Consider the following 19,630-nt stretch of genomic DNA (forward strand, 5'->3'; position numbering starts at 1 on the left):
ATCTGGAAAATACTATTCAACCCGGGGGGGGGGGTGTTGATGATCCAGGGTAATTGGATGAAGGGTGTTTTTTTTAGTGGATTAAAAAAATAACAAGCAATTCAGCAAAAAGCAAGTTATAAAGGAAGAACCTGGATGACAACTGGTGGGGAAGGGAGATAGCCAAAAGCATAGTCTGCCATGTTTGTGCTGAATCCAACCTGGCTAAGTGTAGAAAAGGGGAAACATTTCCCTGTCTCTACCTATTCAGTACAGGGCCCATATACTCTAAAGGCACCAGATTCTGTCTGATCTTGGAAGTTAAGTAGGGACATCCCTGGTTAGTACTTGATAGGAAATCACTAACAAATACCAGGTGCTGTAAACTATATTTCAGAGGATGGATTGGGCAGAACCACCTCTGAGTTTTCCTTGCTTAAGAAAACCCTATAAAATTCATGGGATCACCATAGGTTGAGGTGACTTGATAATGCACACACATCTACATCTACATCCACCTACCTGTTCGATCACATGACTTGTTATCTCTCTTGCAGCCTGATCATCCCTTTCGGCAGCCTAAGGATACTGAAGAGAGGCTGAAGGTCATCCCCAAGTTCTGTTTCCCTGATCCCAAAGACTGGTTCCCAACATCAGAGTTAAAAAGGTGAATGATTGTGAAACAGAGGATCATAATTTCTAAGAACCTAGGTAAAAATTGGATATTAGAGGGTGAGCAGTACATCACTGACTTGGAGTGTTGTTTTATTTTGCTGTTGAGAGCTCAGTGCTGATGTTTGCAGAAGAGATAGTTCCACAAAGATGGAGAAATTTTCTTGCCTTCTTTTCATACAGTTTTACTACACCCAGACTGAGGATGTGGGGTGGAATAAAATGTTAGACTGAATTATAACAGAATTTTAAACAGAATTTATAAAAACTGAAATACTATTTTAAAATATATACATATAAAACAACCCACTTGTGATCTTGTTGCTTCCTTGTCACTTTATGGCCTTTCTTTTCTTTAGTTACTGCTTTGTTACAGTGGCCTAGATATCATGCTGGATATGCTGACCCCCACAAGGGTGTGGTGAACAGATCATTTATTGGCTGCCAGTTCTGATCTGTCTGTGGCTGGGCTGAGATCCCAGGAGGCAATGGAGCTGCAAAATATCTGCTCTAAACATTCAGAAGCCTTTTGTGTATGGAGACTGGAAAAAGAACAGTGTTGTTTATGTCCAGATAAGTGTTAAGTCAATAGCTGTGAAAATAGAGCCCTCTGCAGGCTAGGTTAACTCCTGCCTTGCCTGCTTCATTCATCTGGCAAATGTATTTTTCTTTTGCAGTGAAACCTTTTCCTTTGTACTGACTGGTGAAGATGGCAGCCGCTGGTTCGGATATTGTAAGAAGCTCTTGGTAAATAGCTCCAAATCTTTGAAATTAATGTGGAAACTGTGCCATTTCAGGGGAAAAGTAACTGCATGTCACAGTCCCATGAACTGGATAGTTTTGAATGCCACAAGAGTGATTGGTTTCCAAGATATATATAAGCCAGATGCTGCTTTAAGAAGTTCTTCAGACTGGCATATCAAAAACAAACAATAGCCCCATTCAGACTCACCTATTTGCGCTAGATGGAACTGGGCAGAAATAGGTCCCCCCTCCTGAATCTCTCCGGAAGCAAGTCCCACTATATATTTACCTCAATCAGGGTAATTAAATCCTGAATGCCCTTGCAGCTCTTCCGGAGAGGTCACATTTACAGGTACCGGTTTAAAATGAAGGCGCCTTTGCTGTCAATCAAACAGTTCCGCTTTCGTCAGGGTGACGTTTCCTGCAGCCATTGGGCAATGGGAAGTGTGCTTCCCCCTCCTTTAAAAAAAAAAAAACAACAGGTGGGAGTGTGCACATATTTTGTCAAATTTAAAAACCTACAGATGTGTGTGTGTGTTGTGTGTATTTGGGTCACTACGGATTATGGATCTCCTCTGCCTCCGTTTTCAACCCCAAAATGCTATCTAATGCAATCTCTGCATCCTCCCTCCTTGCCACCCCAGAATGCCTCATATAATAATAATAATAATAATAATAATAATAATAATAATAATAATTAATTCCTCACCCCAAATGGCTTCTCTGCATCCTCTTGCTTTCCCTCAGCCACCCCAGAATTCCTTACAGACAGTAGCAAAAGCATTCTGAATCAGTTTGCCAAATTGAAAGGGAAATATTTGTAACATTCACATTATAGCATTCACATATAAAAATTAATTTAGAAAAAAAGCCTTTTGCAAAGTGAGGTGCCGTGCTTGGGAGCAAGGAAATGAAAGGAAAAGTAACACAAGCAGACACACATTCTGTATATATATATGTATCTACCAGTAGCAAAAAGCATGTGCATAGTCTGTCAAAAATAATTTTAAAAAAATAAAAAGAGAGAGAAAGTTGCCTGCGAGAACGGAGGCTTGCTCCGTTCCCTGCCCTCCCTCTGATCTGCCCTTTGTCCGGCTCCTTCCTTTTCCTCCTCCTCTTCCTTCTCCAATGAAGGGGAGGAATGTTCTGCCCTCTGACCTAAGTCCCTCCCCTGAACTTGACCCGATCATGATTGGGGACAAGTTCATATTCGCTGGACCCGGTTTTTTTCAAAAGATACAGCTTTTATTCCGCTTTCAAATGACCCATGCTAAGGGGCATTTGCCCCTCAACTGATATGAAAGCCTTGGATTCGCTTGTGAGAGATTCGGGGCGAATATGAACTTCCTGTGGTTAATCCAGGTTCTGATCCGGGGTAAAAGGTAGTCTGAATGGCCCCAAACAAACAAAAGAGAGAAAGAGACCTATTATTTGACGATGAAGGACCAATAACATTCATTCTGCATATTCTGCTGCTTTAGACATAACTGTTTTCTCTTGTCTTTAGCCAGAAGGAAAAGGGAAGCGACTTCCTGAGGTATACTGCATGGTAAGCCGCTTAGGCTGTTTCAACCTTTTCTCTAAGGTGAGTTCACAGCAAATAACAGTTCCTTAAAAAGTTAAATGCCTTTCTTCTGGGTAGCACATATTTTTATTGCACCAGATGACTATACTGTTTATCCATCTGTTCTACCACTGCCCTTTGGTGTGAAGTCTTCTATTTATCCCACCACGCTTCCATCAGTGTAAGGTATTCTTATCTCACCACTGTGGCACCAAATATGAGGGCCTTCACTTGGCACATTGCCAGTACCACTTGTGGAGATCTTGTAGATGTCCTTGTGGTTCCAGTGTGAATCTTTCTTCCTGTAATTTCACCACTGGACACCACCGCCTTTGAACCACTACTACCATCACAGACATCATTTGTCTGAACTGAACCAATAGCAGTATAGTAGTGTGCCCAGAGGCAGTTTAAAGAGGAACTGCAGTGCACATGGCCAAATCCTGTCAAGAACTCTGAGAACAAACTAGAAATTGTATACATGAACTAGGAAAGGGCCAGAAAAGAAACATGGAGAAGATGGAACTGGCATATGCACAGGGGAATGGGGCAGCATGTGTCCTAGATGGGCAGGCCCCCACCTGGTGGAGACAAAACTGATCCACTTTAAGATAACATAACCTAAAAATAATAATTGTTATGCAACTACAGGGAAAGGTATTTGTTTGCAAAAGGTAAATACACTGTTGCCACATGTATGCTGCACATAATGTCATATGTCTCTCATACGATGACATGGGCTGAAGTGTATGGAAAGCCAGTTTTAATCCTCTGTGCTGTTTCTAATTTGTGCCATGGCTGAATCAATGCAGTGACAATAAACACTTCATACACAGATACTAGATGAGGTGGAGAAGAGACGAGAGATGTCCCCAGCTCTTGTGCATCCTTTCATGCGCAGTGTCATGGAGGCACCTTTCCCTGCTCCTGGGCGCACCATCACTGTGAAGAGCTTTCTACCAGGTGCTGGAAATGAGGTAAAGCAAAGATAATGTGTGTTTCCAGGCAGGCTTTTATCATGTGAACTCTTTGCTACATTCATAGAGTTTTACAAGTGTCTTCCACTTGTAATCCTTCCTATGTTTTTGCAGTATTGCTTCCATATTTTGTCTTTTCTGGGATGCAGTGGTTCAGTGGTTAAGATGCTGAGTCTGATGATTGCAAGATTGGCAGGTCTACAGTTCGAGGCCCAAGTGTCATGTGATGGAGTGAGCTCCCGTCACTAGTCCGAGCTTCTGCCAACCTAGCAGTTCAAAAGCATGTAAAAGTGCAAGTAGTTAAATAGGTATCATTTTGTTGGGAAGGTAACAGCATTCTGTGCAGTCATGCTGGCCACATGATCACAGAGTTGTCTTTGACAATGCTGGCTCTTTGGCTTAGTAATGGAGATGAGCACTGCTCCCTACAGTCAGACTCGACTTGAAAACCTTGTCAGAGGTGAAACCTTTACCTTTTTTTTTCTTTTAAACTCTGTTAAGAGTGGAAAGAGTAAATAGCTTTCCAGTGCCTTCTAATCAGCAGTGCTGGGAGTCCTTTGTCTGGAACCACCCACTCATTGCATCCTAGAAAGGCACAAAGAATGTTTACTCTGATCCCAGCGAAGGCTTAGTTCACTACCTGGAATATATGACCACCCCTATAATTACACAGAGTGAGGCAATTGCCTTGAGCAGAAGACTTTTGCAAAAAGGCAGGAAATTGTTTCTTATGTATATTAATTTCATTGTTACAAAGAGAGGGAGAGGATGTTGTAGGATTCTTCTGCCTCAGGTACCAAAGTAAATGAGTGTCTAAGAATAATGTGTACTTTTAAATTTTAATATTGGAGGAGGGGTGGCATTTGTTGCTCTGCCTCAGGCAGGAGAATGTCTTGGGCTGACTTTGCTAGAGTGTAAGCAATAATGAAATCAATTCTCATACATTAGGCTGAATGGATTGGACACCCTTTATCCTTTGGGGAGGTCTCTGGACTGTGTTCCAGTCTCTCAACTGAGCTACCATCAAACACTTTGGGGTCTTGTGAAAAACAACTAGAATAAAATACCTCACCATTGCTTAGTGATCCCTTTGTTTCTCTTTGCTTTCAGGTGATTGAGCTTTGCCGCCCATTAGACTCTCGGTTGGAGCATGTTGACTTCGATTGTCTCTTTAAGTGTCTCAGTGTCTCTCACTTGATCCAAGTCTGTGCTTCCCTCCTGCTGGAAAGGAGAGTGATCTTTGTTGCTGACAATTTAAGGTGAGACACAGGCCTGCAATGAAAAAACGTTTTTAAATACTGTAGCTGTTTTTAATGTATTTTTGGGTGCTGAATTCAAAAAAACGCACTCAACCCACATTTAATTCTTTCACAAAATGTGATATTTTAATCAATTCAGTTACTCATCTTTGATTAAGTCCAGTCACTAATGTTCCAATGCAATTTCTTTTAGTGCTTTTGAACAGATTTTTGTGTTTTACATCAGCAAATTAAAGTCTTGAAAATCGGTTAGAAGACTTCAATCTCTTTCTTATTCTCTGCAGGATAATTCTTTGCAGGATCATTTCATTCAGTCACATATTACAACACAGAAATGCCAAAGTAAGAAAAAACTGTATATGATGGAACAAATCTGAAGTCATTTTTGGATTTAGAATGCCAAATTCCTATAAAACCAACATATATTTTTAAGTTTTATGACCCTAACTTTTGCAGGCCTGTGCTATGATTCTGTTTCCTGGTTTTGAACCATTTGTGCTACAAAAAACTTGCACCTTTTCTTGTTGGTGCATACCATATATACTCGACTATAAGTCGGCCTCATGTATAAGTCGAGGGCAGGTTTGGGGGCCAAAATTATGGATTTTACCATGACCCATGGATAAGTTGAGGGTAAAACTCAGTGGCATGCCACAAAGGATGTAAAGGATGACCCAAAGGAAAATGATGCTAAAGATTTTTTAAAATTTTGACAGGCATAACTGTCTTCATCCTAAAGGCTGGATGGATGAGATAGTAGAGGGGGTTGATGCTTCTTTTATGTGTTCCAAGAAGAGATTAAGCTCTCACCTTTCACCAAAGTATGGCTCCCTTTTTGATAAGAGTTAAAGTACATTATTTACATTGACCCATGGATAAATCGACTCAGTTTTTTTGGGTCAATGTTTTGACTAAAATTTCTAGATTTATATGTGAGTATATACAGTATATAAACTTCAAAAAATACAGTCCTCAGAAAATACAAGTTGTATAATATTAACCAGCTAATCTGAATTTCAGAAATCTTTATAATTAGGATATACTAGTAGCCTTTGACCAAAAATCTGAATAATCATGTTTCACTGTTTAATTCTGTATAATGAATTAATGATTTTCACTAGGCAAGAGATATTTTCCATTACAGCATACATTAATAAATGTTTGTGTTATATTTTCTGCATATAGCACCTTGTCCAAGTGTGGCCATGCTGTGGTTGCAGCACTCTACCCATTCACCTGGCAACACACCTATATTCCTGTTCTTCCAACATCTATGATAGACATTGTCTGCTCACCTACCCCATTCCTTATTGGCATTCTCTCCTGCTCCTTAACCCAGCTCCAAGATCTGCCTATAGAAGAGGTAAGTTCTGGAAAGAGTTTGAAAGGGAATGCAACATGTATTGACATCACAACAACAACAAGAACAGTACTGAATTAGTGAATAGGGGACTGAGGGTTTATGGTGATGTTTATATGACCTATTCGTTTTAATGAACATCCTTTTACTCTTTTTACTCTGTGATACACATTAGTATCATATACTTGTTGGGTGTTTCTTTTCTCTCTCTGATACAGCTGTTTTCCTAAGGTCCCATCCATACAACCAACGTAAGCAGGACTTTTAAGAATCTGAAAAGACTAAATGTTGATTTGTAGACCTCTCCCTAATGTTTCTCAGTGGGAACATATTGTTTTTGTCAGTACTGATGTGATTCCTCCATGTATATCTTTTGTTTCCTCCCCAAAGGGCCACAACTAAAGTCAAAGCTATAAAACAATATAACTTGTCACATATCTGATTGTCATCCATCAGTGAAAACTGTGATAATGGTTGATCTCCTCTGTGTCAGTTGCAGAGTCTGGGAAAGTTACTTTTCTAAGCTCTGCTGGTTGGAGGATTCTAGGTTTGGTTGCTGTCCAACAAAAGCAAGCATACTAAACTGTAGCTAACTGTTTCATCCAGTCAGACTACTTTTCAACACTTAACCACATGGAGAAACATGGCTACAAGAATCAGTATGGAGAATGGGCAGGCTTGAAGGATTTCAGCCTGCATACAATAACAATGCATCTTTTCCTTTTTCCCTAGGTACTGATTGTTGATCTTTGTGGTGATAAATTTTTGCAACAGGTAAGTAAAACAACATGTCTACTGGCTACTTTGTAGGCCAATGGAACATTTTTCCCCTTAATGTTGCCATTAAGACAGGACAATAAATACATCAAAGAAAACTAAGGGCCACATTTGCACATACAGTGCGCCCGCGTCATATGGTTTTCAGCATATGCTGAAAGCTGCGTGGGGAGGAAGGGGCGACGCATCCCTTTGGAAGAAATGGAGTGCATGCCTGTGGTGTGCGCGCCACAGTGCCACTGCGCCACCGCATACACAAGCCCCATTCATTTTAATGGGGCTCAAGCATGCGCAGAATTTGCTTTACGCGGCGTGTCCGGAATGGATCCCCCGCATAAAGCAAGGGCACACTGTATTAAGAGAGAGCAATAATTAGAACTATTGACTCTTTCTTTGGACTTAAATATAAGAAGGGAAAGCAAACTAGATTGAGTGGTGGTGTTGGGGAGAGAGATCCTTGCACCTGTGCTATTTCCTGACTTAAATGCCTCCTCTCAAAAAAATTTTTTTACTGTTCTTAGTGGAGAAAAGATAAGTACTTGTATCATGTTGGGGTGCTCCCAGCCATAGTTAATAAAAGTTTGAAAGTAGGAGCATTTCCATGTAAAGGTAAACATAATTTCAAATGTAGTATAGCTGTGATCCAGTCCCCATTTACAGTCTTTAAAAAATGACAGTACATCTGAATGTGGATATTGTGAGTTATGTTGAGTTTTGATTTAAATCAAAGATGGTTTCTCTTGCAATTTATAATTATAAGGATTTGGAAGAGTGTTTTTTTCTGCTTGAAATCAATTGGTGAATTAGACAGGAGTTCTCAAAGAGTCTTGTTTTGTCTGTACCTTTGATTGGTATTTTGTGTGGAAAAGTTCTATTTCTCAACATTGCTGAAATCAATTACTTCTTGGTTTCATTAAGACATTACACTCATTCATGGCATATGTTCAAGAACAAACAGCACAACTCAGCTTGCACTCTCCCTCTGTTTCCTCTTCCAGTGTGACCACAGAGAGGTGGTAGGTGCTTCTTCTGTTTTAGATAATCCACAGTTTAATGTGTTGTTCAAACTTGAAGCTGTCATTATTCTTAACTGTGGTTAACTGAAACAAACCAGCTTCATAAATTATGTCTTAATTTGTTTCTACCAACCATAGTTCAGATTAGGTCACATTTTGTCCAGATTCAGACACTGCAAGGTAGATGTAACTTAAAACAGAAATAAAAGTTTCCAAATTATTATTCGTGGTTACAATGAATGGGAGAGTGTGCAAACCTGAGGATTTAGCTAGACTTGTTCCAGGCAACAATGAACTATAGCTTGCCATTATACCTAGAAAAACTCATACTGTCATATGCATAGCTTGGCCATACAGATGCTGAAGGACATAGTAGAATTATGGCATACATGGAGGTTTTTCACCTTTCCTTTCCATTTCATAATCCTGATGAAAATGTGACTCCCAACTCTGAAGTTATTATTTGCCTACTGTGAGAAGTTGCTATTGGCACTATAATTTTGGAATGTAAAGGGCTTAATCCTCTCTTTTAATACTGCCAATTCTGTTTGGTGTAGCTCTCCCTCCCACCCAGGCTGCTATTTACAAACAAAAATATAAGCATGTCCAGAACACATGCAATGTAGCATATAGTTCGGCTCTTAGAAAGCGTTTGCCTCTCCTGTGTCTCTCCTTCTCTATTTTCTGCATTCCCTATCCACAAGGCTTTTTTTCTTCATTGTCTAGACTCTAGACAGTCAAACCTTCCTGTGGACAACCAGTTTTAAAATAACTCCTCATGAAGTCAATCTCTGCTGGTTTCTGTTGTCCCTTAACTGACTGAAGGTGTTGCTATCACAGGCAAAACAAGCCGAGATTGACAAATTGTTCAGGGTAACATTTCATAAAGCAGAAGTAAGTGGATTTGTTGATCTTTGTGGTTTTAGCACATGTTCCAAACTCAGACTTACTTTTAGCCTTGGGGCTGTTTGGAAATTTGTTTCCTATTACAGTAACTAGTATTTATTGCTTCAAGAGAAGAACATAGGAAGCAGTCTTATATTGAATCAGACATTTGGTCTGTCTAGCCCAGGACTACCAAATTGACTGGCAGTGGCTCTTTCAGAGCATCCCTCCACTTCTACTTTGAGAGGACGAGGATTGGACCTGGGATCTTCTGCATGCCAAACGTGTATTTTAGGTCTACAGTATGTCTGTGTGGTGGATAGAGTTGTCCTCTTCAGTCTTAAGAAACCTCATGAAAGTTATAAATGTCCTCAAGAGGGGCATAAATCATATGATACCCTCATTATTCTGATCTGCATGACAGCCAACACATGCTCTTGAGTATTAGAATAATTGGTCTTGGGATGTGGACCTATGGGCTTCACCAACTCTTAGGTATTTTTAATTTAGCTTAGCTTTGTATTTTCACACCTAGAAGTCAATATCTGCTGTACTTGTGTTAGCCTCTGCAGTTTAAAAAAAATACACTAATGTGTTCTGTGGAACAGTACAAGGTTTTAATTTGTTTCACTCTCTTTCATTCACACAAGACATGCACAGTTGTAATACATGTTGAAGTTACAGTAGTCCTCCCTCATCCTCAGTTTTACTTTCTGTGGTTTCAGTCTTTCCTCTGTTTGGCAATCAGCCTCTGAATTGGAATTCAATTTAAATTTAATTAGGCTGCCATTTGTCATAACAGTTGTAAGAGCAACTGTAAAACCATTTACAGTGGGAACAAACAAAATGCCCCCCCCCTTTGGCACAAACAATTCACAAGTTTTGCTGCTTCAAAAACATGTTTTTCAGCATGGGGGGAACACCAGGTTTACAGTGAAGGTGTAAAGACCACAACCAGCCTCTTCGTTTTAATGCTTGCATGTTGGAAAGCCATGTGACAGTGGGTGAAATCTCCCCACTAGCTGCCACTGCAGCTTTCCACCCATTGCATTCATGATGAAGGCTTCCCAGGCTTGGTTTTTCAAGTCTGATTACAGATTATAGAATTTCTCTTCTAAAAGGGGCAGAGGTCTCCAATGTACTGATTGAACCAAGCTGCAGGCTTTTCAAAGTTACTGAAACACCAAAACCAACAGCCACAAAGGCCACAGGGTGAAGTGGTGTCTCCATGCACATCTATCGCCCCTTCTATTTGGAAGTAAAGATTAGGAGGCCTACTTGGACACAGCGCAACCCAAATGATGGGAGAGATAATGAGGGCAATTATCTTTATTCAGATTAAACTCACTCTGACAAGTAATCCAGAAAAGGCTCTGGGTATAGTGTTTGGTACTATCTGTGGTTTCAGGCATCCAGAGGGAGTCTTTGAATGTATCACCTGTGGATAACGGGAGGTACTGTATACTATGTCGTAACTGTTGAAATTAATTACTACAGCATTTCATCCCATTTTTGAACACAGTAAGTTAATTAACATTATTCATGTATCTTCCTTGTTTTTGTATTTTAAAGGTGTCAGATGAGGATGAAATTCTACCTCACAAGCTCCAATCTGCACTCATACAGATTTTAGAAGAAAGGAACGAAATCTTGTTTCATGAGAGGAGTTATACACAAGGTGACTGGATTAGAAAATTATGGCTGGAAATCTTAACTTTATGTACCTAAACTACTGAAGGCCTGAATGTCAACCCAAGAATTCTTATAATGAGAGATATGAACCTTTGCAATAGGCTCAAAATTTCTTGAAATGGGAGAGCCCTAATGGTGATGGTGATGATAATTTTTCATGATCATATTTCAAGGGATATATCCTTTTAAAGACTATGTCCCTAACTTCTAGTGTAGCATAGATAGAGTTGATCAGAAATACCACTGGAAAAAAACAGGTGCCCTTTTCTCTCATGGGCAAGGCAAATGACAAATGGAAAGCCATCTATTTATACCCACGTTGGTAATTTTAAGTCTTAATTTTAGTTTCCTGAAGTTTCATATGGAGAGCAAATAGATGGCATATAAAGGTGAGTTAGGCATTCTTCAGCAAGCATAAGCCTGTTAAGCCCTAGGCTTATCCACTGTGAAGTGACATGGATGTATAGGTATGTAGAAAAGAAATTATTTTCAGAAGATAAGTGACAGAAAAGAATTTGATTTCTCCACAGTGAACTGGGGTAAGCAGTGGCTCAAAACAGGTTAACCATATAACATCTACTGGAAATGTATAGTGCTACTTTACAAAAGAGAAGTGGTTTCCTGTTCAACATCCAGTGTATGTTGGTTGTATATCTGCCCTTTATTTGGTATTACGGTACAATTATTTCATTAACTATAACTACAGACATGCTAAACGATTAGTCAAGATTTGTTATCTCTGTTTCAGTAGTCAGACATGTAGACTCAGATCCAGACAGTAGTTCAGTGGGTTTTGCATAGCTAATGAGGAAGAAGTAGATGTTGGTGTTTTTCCAGAGGGGAGATGTGATTCCTTTCTATTGTCTTCCCATAGGTGATGTGACCCTGGACTCTCTAGTATCTGAGGCTTTTGTCCGCTTCTTTGTGGAGATTGTGGGGCACTACTCCTTGCACATGCATGTCACTGACAAAGGGGAGCGAGTATTCCAGCGAGAACCCTTCCGGAAATCCCATACCTCCCGCAATGTGCGCCATTTCCTTGAAATCTTTATGGAGACACAAATGTTTGCTGGTTTCATACAGGACAGAGAACTCCGAAAGAGTGGAGTTAAAGGTGAGACCTGCCGAACTCAACCATACATCCTATTTTGTGGCAAATTAAAATGGTGTAAAACCAAAGCTACTTTGCACTTGTAAATTGTCCTCAGTCCTCCTTCTGAGGTATAGATGTTGCTGCTGCCTTTAGTTCATTTTGTTGGGAGCCCATGTAGACTCCTGACAACAAGTCTGGAAACATTAGTAGTTCGTTTCTACCACAGCCAAAAGTATTTTTTCATGAACTTGTGCTAGAAAAAGTAGCTTATTAGCTTCTTAGTGGTACTTGGGCTACCCCATTTCCTTTTATGGTGCCTTTAGCCATACAGTAAATGTCAACAGACTTTCATTTCAAAGAGTTATTGTAAATAATCTGTCTTTAAAGTTTAAATTAATATACAGTATATGCACATCAAAATACTTTTATGAGAGAAGTTTGATTTTGTTTTATTTATTTTAAAAAAACTCACATAGTTAAGTACTTGTCAGAATGATGGAAAGAAGTCCTTTCTTTTCACTCTTGGCAATACCAGAAGTGGAGATGAGAAAGGCTTAATGCAGCATTACACAAGAGAACTGTCATGCAATGAACAGGGGTTCCTGTTTCCATAAGCTTTGTCCTCTTTTAAACAGGGGTGGGTGGGTATGCGTGCGTGCGCATGCGCTACAGTGTGTGTGTGTGTGTGTGTGTGTTACAAAACTGGCATTTGCATCTTGAAGCATGTGTATAATTGGCACAATTTATGTTGGATAATTCAGAGATCCCTACTGTTGAATTTCAGAAGGTGTGTGTGTGTGCGTGTGTGAGAGAACAGAATTCAGATTACATTTAAAAAGAAAAACTGTGCTTGAAATAAGTATGTGTCTAAGTGATGCTTTTCTTTTCTAGGTTTGTTTGAAGTCCGTGCCTTGGAATATTTGGAAACTATTCCAGAATCTGAGCCAAGTGGGATGAACAAAATCCTTCGTAGTCTGGGTAAATAATGCTAAGTGTTGTACTTGGCTGTCTTGGCTACTTGTGAGTTCCACAACAATCAACTCAAGAAACACTTTCAGGCTATGGTTTGATTGGAAACTGAACAACTTGTTTTGAAATCATAGAGTTCGAAGGGACTCCTACCAGTTCAGGAATCCACAGTAAAATTATACCTGAGACCTTTCCACAATTGAACAGCTTTTGCTATTAGCAAGTTATTTCTCATGTTTCATCAAAATCTCCTTCATATAACTTGAATGGATTAGTTCAATGAGCTTCTTTTGCAAATCTGTATCTTTGATGTTAACGTATGCTCCCCTCTAAGTTCTAGCACAAGATGAAAACTACCCAGGGTCCAGGAGCCCCATACAAAAGGACAAACACACCCTGATGCATATCCTCCTCTCTATGGATGTTTAATTCTTGATTTTCTTTTTTATGCAGCATGCCTTCCTGCACCATTTGGGGGCATGTGGGGGCATATGTTTTCCATATTCTCCCTTCTCCCACTTCTTTAGGCCCAGTAAAGGCCATTTCAAACTAGGGTGCTATACAGACCACCAGTTTGGGGCAGCATGCAGCTGCCCCTTTACTGGCCGGATTGGTGCTGCAGCAGCTGCATGCCACAGCACTGATCCGGCCTCCGCAGAGCACAAAAAGGAACTGGAAAAAACAGCTCCTTTCTGTGCCCTTGAAGGGGTGCCATAGCTGCCGTGCAGCACGATGACGCCCCTTTGGCATTGTGCCGTTTGGATGCAGCGCCAGAGGTGCATCATCGTGGCGTGTGGACTGGCACACACCAAAATGGCACCCTGGTGGCAGCGTTACGGTGTTGAGCATGGGGAAGATCAGCCGTGACTCCACCCAGAAGCCGGCACTTTTTGGCCCATCTGTCAAGGGCTTAGGATTAAAGGAAAAGTCGTGTCCTAAAAATACTTACTATTCAATTCTCAACTATACAAAGACTCACCAGTGTAACTGTCAGGGCTCATCTCTTTCCCCTTTCAACCTCTTCTTTCTTGAAGAGTACTTTATACTCCCTTTTATACCAAATAACAAAGTCTGTGGTCCAATGCACTTAATATGGAGATAAATCCCCATGAACATCATGGGACTTTTTTCTGATAAGCATGCATAGGATGGTACATCACCTAACTTTTAGCATCTGCAAACTGTTGCAGTGAATCCTCCACTTGCCCTCTCTAGTTTTGTTTTCCAGATGATACCCAGCATTCTGTGGCTCCTTGGTGCTATGGCAAATGTTCAATCCCTGTTGAGCTTTGAGGGTATTTGCAATTGTTTTGTACTTTGAAAAAATAATGCTTCAGCTGCACTCCTTCGTCTTGCATTTTGTTTCTCAGGAGCCTTAGTTTGGCTAATTTGGTGTAGGGAGCAACTACCTGTACTTGGGTTTGCTATTCAAGGGAATAAGTAGGGCCTGTAACAAAATATTGCAGTGTAGAGAATTCAAGCCCAACCAGCCAGGTCCTTTCACAGGATAACACATTCCACTACTTACTAGTTGAGATTTTAAAAAAATATTATTATTAGAGGCTGTGTTAGAACTGTTTGAAATACAATAATTTACAGCACATCGATGGTGAAATCACAAGTGACTATATTTTGTTTTGAGACTTGAGACCTTATAAATCTTTCTTTTATACATTTTCAGGTAGCAAAATGAAGTTTCTGCAAAAGAAGTAAGAAGACAACTTCGGAATAGCTGCTAAGCGTGGCTTTCAGTTCCCAGTCAGCCATGACACGGTGGCATTTCATTGCTTATCATTGTGGTATCAGATCAGATTTCTGGGATTCAGCACAAGATTAGTTTCAAGAGACTGGAAAACGAAGTGCACCAAATCTGATTGGAATTACTGTTCTTTACTTTGTCTGGTCCTACTGGAGTATTACTGGGAGAAACTGGGTTTCCAATTGACAAACTGGTCTGCAAAGAGGAACTTGGTTAAGTGTCTGAACTAAATCCTTTTTTATGCTGCTTGGCCTACAGACTTTCTCACTTCAGCCACTGTTTGAGAGTTGTTTTTTTTATAAAAAAAAGCTTAAAGCAATCCAAGAGCTAAGTTGATAACTTTTAAAAAGAAGAATGTGCCTAGAAAGAGAAAAATATTTCAGAAACTGTCATACAGCAGTACAGAGATTCTTTGCACAAGAAAATATTCCCTAAAACTGGAAAGGCAAACTTGTTGAAGTTCGTCCATCCTTATCTACAATCCTGTAAAGTTCTCTCTGGTGTATTGGCCTAGGTGTTCCCATTAACTGTCTCAGCAACTATTTTAGTGCTATGTTACAAAGCTGTATATTTTGTGGATACAGAAATCAAAATAAGAACATCCCTTTGTTTGCTCTCCTTTTTTTATAATGTAAGACTTGGCCTTTGTTTTTGAATATACATATTTTCTGACTTTTTACAAGATCGTCTCTACTACATCAGGGATATACCTCACACAAGAGTAGTGTTTACTTTGTCAGGAAAATGCAGTTTGCTCATCTTTTTTTAAAATGCAGAACTAAAATGAGGTGATTTAGTTTAACGTGAAAACATTGAGAAAAAATCAAGTGAGTTTCTTGCAACAGCATTTTGCTGTGAAACCTGAATGAATTAGAAATACACTTGTCCCTCGGCATTTGTGGTCTTGCTATTCGCATCCCTTGGTCTTTCATGAACGACAAGCACTAAGGGACAAAATGGTGCATGCACAGGAATATACGGCCATTCAAGTCTATGGGGCTTGAATATTTGCAATTTTTCGTTTTCGTGGTGGGTGTGGAAGGGATCCTCCACAAAAATGGAGGAGCAACTATAGTTCTTCCTGGATGCATCCTAGCACTCATTTGCCATAGCTGAACATTTGTTTCAACATTAATTACAAATACTTTCTTATCTAAACCTATACCTTATATTACCTGCTTTTAAGAAATATTGATTCCTTAAATCAATTACATTACAGGGAAGAAACGAATGCACTCCCTTCTGATCTTTGCTTCAGTGATTTGTACACCATCTGAAGTAATTGTTTTAAAATGGCAAATACCTATGTGACATATTTAGTCAACTATGATGCACAACATTGTTCTTGCAGGACTATTCCAGTTGCTTCTGTGGATCTGTTCTCCAGTGGAGCTTTATTGTATGTTTACATGTGACAAATAGATGCAGGTGTAATACATAGAACTGATGCTCAGTCTTGGAATGAGTAAAAAATTGCCCCAAGAAGAGGGTTTACTTTGAAGCTTTGATGTGCAGCGTACTGATATACAGGATTGATCTTTCTCTGCAATACAACCAAATTGGCCTCTTAGTTTTGTTGAAAATTGGATTTGGTGTCCATGTGATTACAGGTAAAGTGCCTATATCTGAAAAGTACTGCTTGTGCCAGGGAGAGATTAGGAATAATCCTTACAAAACATAAAATGTACTAGACGAAGAGGAGAAAACATTTTTTAAAATGTTGAGGATAGCACCAGAGAATTTGTGAAATTTCACCATGACTTGAAGTTTCTGTGTACAGTCTGAACTTCCATCTGTGTTTACAGTGTTTCAGGCAGAAGGAACTGGCAAAACCTTGGGGCAAATGATGCTCCAGGAGATGAAGAAAAGATGTGCTTTCTAGATACAATTGTGCAAAACCAACAACTCACCCCTATGTAGATTTACTGAGAGCTAAGGCTCTCTTAATCCAGTGGGATTTACTCCCAAGCAAGTGTTTCTAGGATTTTATCCTTAAGCAAAGAGTAAATACCACAAATTCAGTGATCCATAATTCTAAGTAAGCCTGCCTAGCTTCACGCTGTAACATGCGGGACCTTAATGAAATAATTCTGTGTGGTTTAAAATAATTGACCTAGCTTGTTACTGCAGTTTTGTTTTGAATGTCTTCTGCTGTTGCTCTCCCATAGACAGATTCTAGAGAAAGCAAGTTCTAAGTCAGCGATTTTAAAATATGTATTAGCACTTGAACAATTGCACTTGATCAGAAGAGCAGGAAGAAGCACCTTAGTGGCCATGTGGTTCTGTTATTCAGGCCCTCCTTCTGGTTAGTTTACACGTCCTATGATGTGTAACCTATGGTAATCTTCATAGTTCCAGTCCCCCTGTTCCACACTCCCTTCATTTTGATGAAGACATGTTCCCTCATACCATGTGTACTTCTGGTCAGTGCTTGTCTTTTTCTTGTATAATTCCTTTGTGTTTTATACAGCCTGTTTCATTCTTTCTGGATAAAGCCATATTCTGTGGTATGCAGATGAAACCAAAACTTTATGTACAGTTAACAGAACAAACCAAGTTCCTTCAGAAACTAGTTCAAAATAAAATGTACTGAGTTTTGTGCACAGTATTATTCCTTGGTCCTGAAAGTCAGTGGTCTCTACACCTTTGGTCTCCCAAAAAGGCCCAGCTGTGACATCAGGGCAGGAGTGGGGTTATCAATCATTAAAGGTAAAGATTTTCCCTTGACAAGATTACCTAGTCATGTCCGACTGTAGGGGGTGGTACTCATCTCTTTACTAAGCTGAAGAGCCAGTGTTGTCAAAGACAACTCTGTGGTCATGTAGCCAGTATGACTGTTAACCTTCCCACTGAAGTGGTACCCATTTATCTACTTGCCTTTGCATGCTTTCAAACTGCTAGGTTGGCAGAAGCTGGGACAGGAGCTCACCCCATCATGTGGTACCTGGGCCTCAAACTGCCAACCTTCTGATCTTCCAGTTGTCAGAATTGGCATCTTAACCACTAAGCCACCGCATCCCAGGACATTAACATTATAACACTAAGCTATAAATCCTTACGTTATATTGGAAATATAACTAAACACTAAGGGGAGGCAGTGGACTAATATCTGGAAGCTGTAGTTTGTGTGGGATATTTTAGTCCATGTCATGCACAGTCCTGGCGGACAGAAGTGTGTTACCTTGACTGGTTGTCTATAGTTTTATGGCCATAACTTTCCAGACACTGTTTCAACACAAAGAACAAGAACACTCTCATTAGCTCCCAGTAGTCTGTTTAGACCACAGGCCATCATTGACCTTACTGATGAAAAAACTCTGCTTGGCATCTCAATGTGTAAAGAAATCTGTCCCACCTTTAAATATTTCAAAATCACCAGTAACAACCGCTCAAATCAGGAATTGAAGTTACACATTTTCTTGACTTCAAGCCATTTCTTTTTCTTTGCCTACAGCACAGCTTTCCAAATTGTGGCTGTTAACATCTTACCAGGTGGCCCAAGAAAACTGGTGGAATATGTTTTCTTTCTACTCTAACCTTGACTTGCCCATCCCTGACAACATAAACCAGGGCTAGACTATTGAACATGTTGACAGTTCCTTGGGGTTGTACAGTAATTTTCACTATGGAATTTATCAGACAAGGGAAATTGGAAGTATAATCCAATGGCAATCCGAACGCAATCATGGGGTTTAACGTTATTGTGTGATAGACTACCACACGCAATTTCAGGCAATGGGAAGTCTGTTCGAACGCAATTCGAATTCACGTAAATTTGCTGAACTAACGAATTTACGTGAAGGCATTCTGGCCCCACTTTCTTTTCATTCGAAATTAAGAGAAATTCATCCTGTGTGATAAACTCCTGTGTGGTTCTGATGCAATCCAAAACATTTACCATTTAAAGAGTCCTTCTCAGTGTCCTTAAACCCTGAGACTTTTTTTTGCAAAGCAATGCTGGATTTGATGCCGCTGAAGAAAAAATATTCTCAAAATATGATTTATGTGGATGCTTTGATTTGTACAACAGACCAAACAACAACGGTCAAGTTGGCTGGAATGGCCTTTCCACCAATCTGCAAGTGACTGGGGAGTTTCTGTGGTAGATTTCAGGAAGAATTTCAGTGAGAGCTAGGCCTGTGTGTGCCTCTATCAGGGGAATTTTAAATGGATTGTTCTAGACTCCCACCCTCAAGTTTGACTTTTCACTTCCGCGGTTGGTTGAGGACAAAAGGAATGAAATATTTCTATCACAGAGGGGACTGACAGGCTTAAAAGACTTGATTTTGCATTGTCTTTCATGTACAACTTCAGGCTGGTATGCGGCTGCTTTTAAACTTGAGTTTCCTTGCGTAAAGCAAAATGCTTAGTACAGTACTATTATTCCACTTTAACTGCTATGGCTGCTGCCAGTGGAATTCTGGGGTTTGTAGTTTAGTGAGGCTTAAAGGATCTCTGGCTGAGGATTATTAATGCTCCTCCAAATAATAATAATAATAATAATTGTATAATAACTACAAAATGCAGGATTCCACAGGAGGCAGCCATAAAGTGGAATAATAGTGCCATTAACAGTGTTGTATGATATAGATTACTGCACTATACAGCTGGCCCTTCATACTTGTAGCTTTGATGTTTGTGGACTTGATTATTTGTGGTTTTGATTAATACTGTATGTTCTCTCTAGGGACCATAGCTGGCCATAGAGCTGTGATGGAGGGCCCAAAGGTTCTTGGAGAAAACGCTTCTCTAGGCGTTTTTGGCCCTCTGGCATGATTTGGACCATAGAGTTGCACCGGAGGACCTGGAGATTCCTAGAGAGGTGTTTCTCTCAGTGGTTGTTATTATTTCCGGTTCATTTCAAAGGAATGTATACGTATTTCG

The 19,630-nt window shown here is 39.9% G+C and overlaps 1 protein-coding gene across 1 annotated transcript in view; it reads left to right on the forward strand.

The window, feature by feature from the left end:
- DENND2C (DENN domain containing 2C) overlaps positions 1-17,340 on the forward strand; it is a 78,710-nt gene extending 61,370 nt beyond the window's left edge. Inside the window, exons 10-20 of the mRNA XM_042465757.1 lie at positions 537-646; positions 1,329-1,398; positions 2,903-2,980; positions 3,796-3,936; positions 5,047-5,195; positions 6,381-6,558; positions 7,288-7,329; positions 10,806-10,911; positions 11,800-12,039; positions 12,910-12,996; positions 14,669-17,340. Of these exons, the coding sequence (XP_042321691.1) occupies positions 537-646; positions 1,329-1,398; positions 2,903-2,980; positions 3,796-3,936; positions 5,047-5,195; positions 6,381-6,558; positions 7,288-7,329; positions 10,806-10,911; positions 11,800-12,039; positions 12,910-12,996; positions 14,669-14,700 (1,233 nt within the window). The 3' untranslated portion in view covers positions 14,701-17,340. The remainder of the gene's footprint in view (positions 1-536; positions 647-1,328; positions 1,399-2,902; positions 2,981-3,795; positions 3,937-5,046; positions 5,196-6,380; positions 6,559-7,287; positions 7,330-10,805; positions 10,912-11,799; positions 12,040-12,909; positions 12,997-14,668) is intronic.
- The last annotated feature ends 2,290 nt before the right edge of the window (positions 17,341-19,630 follow it).

The sequence above is a fragment of the Sceloporus undulatus genome, chromosome 4 (assembly GCF_019175285.1).
Source record: "Sceloporus undulatus isolate JIND9_A2432 ecotype Alabama chromosome 4, SceUnd_v1.1, whole genome shotgun sequence".
NCBI lineage: Eukaryota > Metazoa > Chordata > Lepidosauria > Squamata > Phrynosomatidae > Sceloporus > Sceloporus undulatus.